The sequence below is a fragment of the Mus pahari genome, chromosome 3, assembly GCF_900095145.1.
Source record: "Mus pahari chromosome 3, PAHARI_EIJ_v1.1, whole genome shotgun sequence".
NCBI lineage: Eukaryota > Metazoa > Chordata > Mammalia > Rodentia > Muridae > Mus > Mus pahari.
This window is the reverse complement of record NC_034592.1, coordinates 55,607,124-55,617,361: the sequence shown is the minus strand read 5'-3', so window position 1 is coordinate 55,617,361 and position 10,238 is coordinate 55,607,124. Positions and strand designations below refer to the sequence as shown.

Genomic DNA, 10,238 nt, shown 5'->3' with positions numbered 1-10,238 from the left:
AAGGATGGTCGTGAGCCACCATGTGGTTGCTGGGATTTGAACTCTGTACCTTTGGAAGAGCAGTCGGGTGCTCTTACCTGCTGAGCCATCTCACCAGCCCCGCTGGGCTGGATTCTTAACAACGGAAGTTGAATTTTACCCAAGGACACCTGTACAACCTCATGCCCAGGGCGGGGAGCATGAAATTGGTTTAAGGTAGAAACAAATACTTAGAGATAGTTCTAATAATTTGATAGTGAGATGAATGAATAGACTAGTAGCGATAACAAAAACCGTCTATCAAGGAAAAGCCAATTGGCATAGATGTACTGAGTAAAGTTCACTTTTGACCAGCTTACCCTATCCTGTTCCGGAAGAGTGCTCTGTAAAGTCCATATACATACATGGAGAGAGAAATATGGCACAAACTACACTTTTATTATTTTGATTCAGAAGGGAGTGATGCGATGCTGGCTTACACCACAACTGAATTACTGTGGGCTTTCCCATAGTAAACTGGTCCATAGGTGTAATTCTCCAACTCTAGCCACAAGCATCCTTAGGAATAAATACGTGAGATAAACATGTGTTTCACAGGACTCTTACTAGGGTTGTAAATTTGGGATTGCGTTGGGATAGTGGCTTTTTTTTTTTTTTTTTTTTTTTGAATTGGAAACGCGTGAGGAAGGATGAACCAGGCGCTTAGTCATCCCCCATCCACACCGCCTCATGCCCCCCTCCCCTTTCTGCCATACTTTTGGGATTAGCGCTGCGTGGTCCCCTACACAAATGCGGCTGGCTAGTGTGGTCAGCCTGAGCCCCGCTGTGCAACCACGTCTGGAATTCCGGTAAGTTGGCAACACTGGAGCACAAAGGCAGCAACAATGAGAAGAACCCTTCAGTGCCGAAAGGAATGCTTGGATCCCTGGACTGCCACTGTGACCCGCGCGCGCGCGAACACACACACACACACACACACACACACACACACACACACACACACACACACACCACCTGCCTCCCATGGACAGGTCGAGGCTCTCTGCAACTTGGCGGTGCAGGGATGCGGGACGACCATACAGCCTGGCCCTGGAAGGCTTCTAACCTTCATGACCCCAGCACGGTCTTGTACCATCATTCTGGGACCGGCATAAATCACAAACTGAGACTGGAGGGCAGCATCACGCCCCCTCACCAATCTCCACCTGTTGTCTCCTTTTCCACACCAACCCCTCCTCTCTGGGGTTCCCAATCCTCCCTCCTCTTAGTAGAAACCTTTGGCCAAAGCATCTAACTTTAGTTTCCCGGTCCAAACGTTGTTTTCACAAACCTGCTGGTTTTAAGTCTTTTAAGTTTTCGGTGCCCGATTTGTCTTCCAAAAGCAACACCTAATTTGTCCCCCACCCCCAAGGCTTGCCAGCTTAAGCCATGTTGCACTCGCTGTTGTGGTCAGCAGAGGTCCAGACTATACTTGCAGGGGGTAGAAGAGGAGGGCAGTAACTGGCAGGCTATCGCTCCAGTGAGGGAAGGCAGAGGGACCCTGCTCTGTCACCACGTGGATAGCCGCCTTCCTACACCACAGCCCTTTTTGCCTGAGGAAAATGACTCTAGGAAAATGGTCTAGGGCTCTACGGGCTTGCTGCAGCGGCTGGGGCAGAAGATTCTGGGATGATCCGAGGCTGAGAAGCAGCCCCATCCGGTGGGGCTCCTAGAGCAACCAGTTGCACCGCCTAACTCGTTTCGGCACTGCGGAACTGAGGACCAGGGTCTGAAGGGCTCGTGTAAGGTCCACCCTCTTAAGAGGGTTGTGTCCCAGTTAACAGGTCCAGTGTGGCCCCCGAGGGGAACCATAGAGTTCCCCCGAATTCCTGGTGTTTCTCTCATTATTGGCATCGCGGAGAAAACAACCCCTCCCCCAAGTTTTGTTTCAAGATGAACAGAACCTTAGGAGATCCTGTCTGGCGTGGCTGACACCTGACGCTCGGGGATCCAGATAGTTATCGCCTCCAGAGCAATGATAGAATCTCCTCTCTGACTGTAAAAAAACAAGCTACCCCATCTGAGTAGCCTGCACCCTGTTGGGGAGGAGGGCTCTGAGGCAGCTTAGGGAGTTCACGCCAAGGCAGGGAGGTCAGGCGGCTTGGCTCTGTCCAGCCCTTCTCTGGCCCTCCCTCCCTCCCTCCCTCCCTCCCTCCCTTCTTTCTTTCTCCTCCCTTCTTTTTGAGGCAGGTTCTCTCTACATAGCCCAGGCTGTCCTGGAACTGTGTGGACCAGGTTGGCCTCAAAACTCAGAGATTCACTTGTCTCTGTCTCCTGAGCGTTGAGATGAAAGACCTGCACCAAAACACCCTCTGCTCTTTCTTTTCTTCCCCCTTCTTTCTCTTCCCCTTTCCTTGCTTCCCTTTCCCCATCTCTTGCTTTTCTTTCCCCTTTCATCTTTTATTTTTCTTTTTTTAGTCGCTGCTCTTGACTTCCCCCCTTTCTTCATTCCTTCCCACCGGTGATAATATTCTAGAGTTTGTGTCCGTGGCCGATTTCTTCTTTGCCCCGTCTAGCCATCCCTCTGAGTGGCGAGGACAAGCCCTTGCTCCGAGTGTGAGCAGCAGCGATTATTGTCAGTGATTGAATAGGACCTTGGAGTGTGTGTGTGCTCGTGCGAGCGAGGGGTGGGCGCTCGCCAGCGTAGGAGGCAGTTTTGTGTTCCCGGAACCTGTGCTCCTGGGTGAGAGCATGCACGAGCGTGCGCCCCTGTGGAGTGTGCATGTGCTAGCGCGCAAATGTCTGAGGGCCCACTCCTCCCAGAGTCGCAAAGTGCAGGGGGCGGGCCAGGCAGCAGGGGGCCTGGCCCACTGGATTCCCGCATGCTAGTTCCGGGGCGGTCTGGTCTAGAGGGCTTTATGCACTGTCTGGAGGGTGGGGACTGGCGCGGGTAGAAAACGGGATGCCTCAGGCGCCAGGACCGGCTTTCTGCCTCTAGGAGCCAGCGGCTGCTGCTGAGCAAGACTCCTGTTCCCGAGCGGAGTAACCTGCCTGTGCCCACTGCGACGCGCGCCCACCTCCCGGGGAAGGAACGGCGAGGCCCGGGATGGAGCGCGGGGCCGCCGCGGCGGCATGGATGCTGCTGCTGGCGATTGCTGCCTGCCTGGCGCCAGTCAGTGGCCAAGGTAAGCGGTCACCTGCCGGCTCTACGCCACCCTAGTCGCTGCGGAGCGGAGCCGGGCGAGGGTGGGCGGCTGCGGAGCTGCTCCGGCTGAGCGCTCCGGTGACCCCAGGAGTGAGGACTGCAGCGCCGCTTCTTGTACTGGTTGGGGAACGCGGACGCACGGGTTTCGGTGACAGCTCGTCCCACGGCTATCGTGTCTTTGTTCCCACGGGAATTAGTCCTGACCCCCAAGGCTTTTCAGGCTGGAACCTGGAGAACGAGGGTCTCTTACGTAGGTCTGCAGCTTTCTTCTGGCTGGGGCGGGGCGGTCCTCCACGCCGCTCCCAGCGCCGCTTTCCACCTGCAGCGGCCGGCCGGCGCGGGAGATCCGATCCCATTGCGCGCCCGGGGCCGCCGGCCAGAGTCTCCTTCCATCAGTGGGGAAACTCTGTCCCGCGGTGACCCCCATGAGACTGCATCTCAAGATACCGATCGTTTACGAGCCCAGATAAGGCGGGGAGGTGGAATTGGCAGAGGGAGCGGCTGATACACTAGAGTACTTTTCTTGAAGGCTTTTCCTTTCCTACCCGGAGCGGGTGCTTTTGTTTTGATGAATGGAGCTGGTTAGCTGTGCCTGAGTTTTGGGGCTGGAATGCAGAAAGTTTCTACTGTGGCTACAAACTTTTTCAAGTTGTTCGGGAGTTTTTCTTTTTTTTTTTTTTAAATTAATTAATTATTTATTTTTTCCCGCGAAACAGCAGGGAGAAAAAGAGAGAGGAAAGGGAGAAAATTATTTAGACTAGAAAACTATAAGAGAAGAAAATGAAGGACAAGTTGAAAGGAATGGAGAAAACGGGAAAGCAAAGTGAGGAAGGAGGAAGGGAGAGAGGAGGGAGGGAGGGAGGGAGAGAGAGAGAGAGAGAGAGAGAGAGAGAGAGAGAGAGAGGCGCGAGGAGCACCCGCGAGCTCTCTCTCTGGCTTTCGTTGCTAGGTAGCAGCCTAGTGCTGCGTGTGACCGACCACCAGACAGACAGAACGGACGCTGCTGCCTCTGCAGGGACTAATCTGTCTGTGGGGATGGGCCAGTCCCCCCTTCCCCTCCTGCTCCTTCCCGTCGGACAACTTAATTGCCCTACAATAAAAATGAAACCCCTATTGTTGCAGGATTAGTCAAAGCAATAAATTGATTTCCCTAGATCACATATTGGGGTTGATGGGTGAGGACTGTGGAAGCCCCCATTTATAGAGGAGAGAGGGGAGGGCTTGTGGATGGGCCGTGGCATGTATTCAAATGGTTAATCTGCTTTCTTTCCTCAATTCTTAGCGTAAGCTCCTTAGAGGGAATCAAGTAAGTAATTATACAGCAGCTCCAGGCAGCACCCATCTCAGACTTCCTGGGAAGTTGGGAAGCGCCAACAAATCCACCGGGCTTTGCAAAAATCTTTCGAAAAGGAGGGGAGGGGGCAGCAAGAGAAGATGTCTAACAGTTCTTCCTTTGAACACCTTTCTATACAGTATTGGAAACGCAGAAAAGGGATTTACTGTTATATTGTGTGCGGGCGCGGTAGGGAGAGTGCTTAGGGTTATATATCATGCGTGCTAACTATAGCCCTAGGGTTTAGTGTACTTTTCTGTTCCTGTCTAGAAGGAAAGGTTGCTTTCATTCTTGTGCTAATGTCCCTTTACCACCGGAACATGCCTTCTTCTCCCTGTTTTGGTGTCACCAAATGCTGTGTACCTAGAGTTCCTCAAGTTCTCATCCATGAGAAAAACTGGGAAGCATTTTTCAAGATAATGCAATAATCACATAACGTATGGCTGAGGGCACATACGCGCATACATACACACATACATACACGCGTTCGACATGTGTATATGTTCTTCAGGCATTTAATTAATTAATTAATTTGAGACAGGGTTTCTCTGTAGCCCTGACTGTCCTAGAACTCGCTCTGTTGATTAGGTTGGCCTGGAACTCAGAACTGCCTGCCTCTGCCTCCTGTGTGCTGGGATTGATGGCATGCACCGCCCTGGCATTCTGGCTAACAAACTAGAGCCCAAGTGTCACCATTTTTAGTCTTGCTATTTGATTATTGTAATTAGTTTTTTTAAAAAAATGAGCCAGTGTTTTCATGTGTAGCCCAGGCTGGCCTGAAGTTATGACTCAGGCTGTTTGTGATCTTCTAGTCTCATTTTTTTTTCCAAACACACACATAAAATATATTTTTACCTTTATTCATGTGTGTGTAAGTACGCATGCCATAAACATGTGGATCCCAGGATGCAACCCAAGTGGTCAGGCATGATGGCGAGCATTTACCTGATAAGACTTTTGGTCAGAGAAATCTTTAAAGCTTTTCTCCTCATGGTAGTTTTAGGATTCCCTAGATCTTACAATGTATTTTGAAGTGATTTTTTTTTCTTTCCTTTTCATTTTTTAAGAATCTGCCCCCCCACCTTAAATTCTTTAATCCAATACCAATTTGGTTATGCCTTTAGTGATGAGTGGGACCTGTAATAAGTAGGCTACATTTGTTTTTGTTTTTTTCTAACTCTGGTCTCTGCAACCTCATTTGCTGTTGTATTTATTTCAGGGCAGTCTTCTATTCCTGTGCCTGGAAGTCTTTCTGGCTGTAACTGGGTTCTGCCTCAACCCTTTTCAATCATCTCGATTTGATGGGAAAGGTTTTAGAGCTGTAGGGAACCTGCGTATCTACGCCTGTGTATCATTGTTTTATACCGAGCGTGGTTAACCCAGTGGGGTGGAGTGAGGTCCGGAAAAGCCGAAAAGAATGGCGGGTCCGCTCCTGGTCCAGGGCGTGTAGTGCGATAGAGCCCCAATGGAGTCAGTTTCTCCTTATCTCCTTTTTTAGTTGTCCCCACCTTCCGCGGTTGAGACTTTTAGATTCCTTTCAGGTGACCCATACTTATCAGATGAAGCAAAGAATAACAAGTAGATGACCTTGGCAAACTTTAACAAGATTGGATGTGCCAGTCAGGCCATAGAGCAATGGTTCTCAACCTTCCCGTGGATGCTGTGACTCTAGGATAGTTCCTTATGCTGTGGTGACCCCCAACCATAAAACTGTTGTCATTCATACTTCATAATCGTAACTTGGCTACTGTTGTGAATTGTAATGTAAATATCCGATATAGAGGATAAGTGATATGGGACCCTTACAAAAATATCTTTTGAACCCTATAAGGGGGTCGCGACCCACAGGTTGAGAACCACTTCCATATAGGCCTGACAGGCCAAAGAGGCATCTATTTATAGGTTAAGACAGCCTCAGGACTTGAGCTTCCAGCTTAGTCTAGAACTTATGGCACATCAGTGCCCGGTACAACTTCAGATCCATCCATTTTTTTTTTTTTTTAAAAACAATTCTTGTACCATTAGTGCACACTCCTGATGCTTTGGAATTTGCAGCGCAGACTGCTACAAAACTGAAGCTTTAGACTGAGACAAGATAATTTCTAGGTCTTGGTTAATAGACAAGATAATGATTAGGTTCTGGCTAATCATTGTCTCTAGACAAGCAGCTTAAGAACACTAAAGTTTAAAACATTCTTAGAAAGAAAAAACTTTCTTAGTAAAATTTTAAATTAATTTAAAAATATTGATACCAAGAACCTAGTTATTTTCCAGTACTATAGAAACATTGTCACTGGCTTTGACCATTAAGTCTTCTTAGCTAGGATAGGGTAACAAGACATGATTGGGTACTTAGGAAATGTTCATTGTCTTCATTCATTATGGTTCTAGGGATCAAACCTTGGGCCTGGGGCATGTTAGGCATTGAGCTCTACTTCTGAGCTCTACGAACCCACAGCACACCAATAACTGAATCCAAAGCAAAGGGGAGCCAGGTGTGGTAGAGTCTTTTGTTTTTGTTTTTTGTTTTTTGAGACAAGTTCTTACTATGTAGCCTTGGCTGGCCTGGAACACACACATGCCTCTGAGTTAGGATTAAGGGCTTGTGTTGGAATTTGCTTCCCCTCCCCCCCCCCAGACAGGTTTTTTCTATCCTTGGCTGTCCTTGAACTCACTTTGTAGACCAGGCTGGTCTTGAGCTCACAGATCCACAGATCCACCTGCCTCTGCCTCCCAAGCGCTGGGATTAAAGGCCACTTTTCCCCCCGTCTGGAATATTCTTTTAATCCTAGAATTTGGGAGGTGGAGGCAATGAGATCAAGAATTCTTGTCTTGCATGTAATATTCCTAGATATTAGCTATATAGGGAATTCTCAGTCAGCCTGGGCTACATGAGACCATCTTATCCTTTTAACTTCAAAAGTAGGGAGGGCAGAGGGATTTTGAGTATGATTATAGAACAACTGCAAACTCACCAGATACCAAGCTCTGCTCTGGAATGGAGAAAATGAGGTTGAAAGAGCTCTCATAACAGGGGTGGTTTCCACGTTCCCTTTGTGATCCCTTTTATTTAAGAAATGGTTGCTGCTGTGATCCTCTTTCCGAGCCCGTAGTGCACCGGGGATGTGGTAGCCAGCCAAGGAGGCTGGATTTCATAATTAACATGGACTCCAGCTCCACTTTATGCCTTTGAGAGAGTCATCGCCTGGTTTCTGGTTGCCCCTCCCAGGACCCTTCTGGTTTAAGGAAGAGTTGACATGCTTCAGTGTCGGTTGGTTTTGGTTTTCTCTTTGAACACGATTCGGAGTGGTTTGTTTTGAAATGCCAAGTTTGCTTTTGTGCCTCCTGTTCTATTGAGGTCCACAAAAAGAAGTTGGTAATGTTTCGAGATTTTGCATTAAGACTATTAGTTTGAACCCCACTTTTCTTTCCTCGTTATCCGGGAAATCCGGTGTAACTGCTTAAGGTGCCGTGGGTCACTCACTTCTTGTCTGTAAAAATGGGCTCACACCTACTTCCTAGAACCGTTATATAGAGTAAATTAGGCAATGAATGAGAATAGCTGGGGCTGGAAAGGTGGCTCAGTGGATAAGAGCACTGACTGCTTTTCCAAAGGTCCTGAGTTCAATTCCCAGCAACCACATGGTGGCTCACAACCACCCGTAGTGAGATCTGATGCCCTCTTGTGGTGCATCTGAAGACAGCTACAGTGTACTTACATATATAATATAAATAAATCTTTAAAAAAAAAAGAGAGAATAGCTTACAGACAGTGTCCATCAGCATTATTATTATTTTTTTTTTAATAGAAGCTGACTTTACAGTTTTGTTTTTCTCTTCTGATCCTGAGGTGACTCCATTTTCAGACATGTTCACTTGGTGTAAAATGACTTCCTGGCTTTGGGGCTTCATCCTATCATGTCATATCCATAGGGAAACAGAAAACAGCCTTAACCAGTCTCAGTTGCATTGCAATGGCTTTGCTCAATCATAAGCTTATTGGACAAATTGATCACCGTACTCAGGGGTAGAAGTGTTCCCATAGGTTGGGCTCTGCCACATACTTGGTCTCAGACTCAGCAGACAAAGTGTGGGCCTTAGAGGGAGATTGGGGGAGGAGGGCTGTGAAGACAATGGTGACCACAGGCTGAACCGCAAATCAGATATAAAACCTTATCAGACAAAATCAGTTAATGACGCAATTTTCATTTTGTATGTGAAGACAGATTGGAAAGACATGGAAATCTCTCAAGAACTGGCAGTCCTGAGCTAGCTCACTGAGCTGAAAGGAGGAATGTATTAGATACATTCTATGTTCCTGGAATCATGTTGCAACTTTTAAAGTTGTTATTATCATTATCACAACCATGGCCATACCAAAGATTAAATCTATAGGTCCATGTGTGCCAGTCAAGGACTCAACCACACAGCCGCAACCCCAACCCCACGTTTCAAGTTTAGAATGAGGGAAGGAAGAGCTTTTAGATACTTAAAAAAAATTTTTTTTTAAAGATTTTATTTATGTATGTGAGTACACTGTAGCTGTCTTCAGACACACCAGAAGAGGGCATCAGATCCCGTTACAGATGGTTGTGAGCTACCATGTGATGCTGGGAATTGAACTCAGGACCTCTGGAAGAGCGGTCAGTGCTCTTAACCACTGAGCCATCTCTCCAGCCCTGGATACTTTTTTAAAGTCCTTCCTTCCTTGCTTCCTTCCTTCCTTGCTTCCTTCCTTCTTTTCTTTCTTCCCTTCTTCCTTCTTTCCTTTCTTTCTTTCTTTCTTTCTTTCTTTCTTTCTTTCTTTCTTTCTTTCTTTCTTTCTTTCTTTCTTTCTTTCTTTCCTTTTTTCTTCAAGACAGGGTTTCCCAGAAATAGCTTTATAGACCAGGCTGTCCTGGAACTCACAGATCCACCAGCCTCTACCTCCTAAGTGCTGTAATTAAAGAAGTGTTCTACCACCCTGGCCCAAGTAAAGTTTTCTTATTTGGAGAGCTGTGGAGAGGAGAGGAAAGTCTGGGAGCCTAAGAGTAGAGATTAGAGCGAGGGTTAGGTCCACCGCAGGGCTTCAACTTACCATGATGTCTTTTCTAGTTTACTTCATTGTGATTCTAGGACCTGGACCTTTTTCCGAGTTCTTGATCAGGATTATGGGAAAGAGAAGCATCTGGAAGCAGGTTAGGATATCGGTGGAGACATCTTAGTGTTTATGAAGGAGTTTCTAGCACTTATGTCAAGGACTCATTCCGTAAACGGTAGAAATTTTTTTTCTTCTCAAATAAATGCACTTTATGTTGATGGTTACTTCATTAGTCTTTAATTTAAATCTTATTACTATAGCAGTTGCTAAGAAAATGGAGACATTCTCATTCCTAAAGTACAATGGTCACCCCTCTGATTAAAAGGACAGCAATAAAACCCGTCTCTCCCAGAAAACGACAGCAAGATAATATGCAGTTTTCACTCTGAAATCTCAATGTGTTTAGTCATGAGCCCCCAGATCATACTGGAGCCCGAGGATATAAAAAACAGTAAGAAATGAAGGAAGGAAGGAAGGAAAATGTAATAACCGTTCTGTGCATTGAAAAGTTAAACTAGCTGGGCGTGGTGGCGCACGCCTTTAATCCCAGCACTTGGGAGGCGGAGGCAGGTGGATTTCTGAGTTCGAGGCCAGCCTGGTCTACAAAGTGAGTTCCAGGACAGCCAGGGCTATACAGAGAAACCCTGTCTCAAAAAACCAAA

The 10,238-nt window shown here is 47.3% G+C and overlaps 1 protein-coding gene across 1 annotated transcript in view; it reads left to right on the top strand.

Moving 5' to 3' along the window:
* The first annotated feature begins 2,885 nt into the window (after window positions 1-2,885).
* The window catches only part of Lrp2 (LDL receptor related protein 2), a 161,662-nt gene continuing 154,309 nt past the window's right edge, over window positions 2,886-10,238 (top strand). The window contains exon 1 of the mRNA XM_021193735.2: window positions 2,886-3,143. Within this exon, the coding sequence (XP_021049394.1) occupies window positions 3,065-3,143 (79 nt within the window). The 5' untranslated portion in view covers window positions 2,886-3,064. The remainder of the gene's footprint in view (window positions 3,144-10,238) is intronic.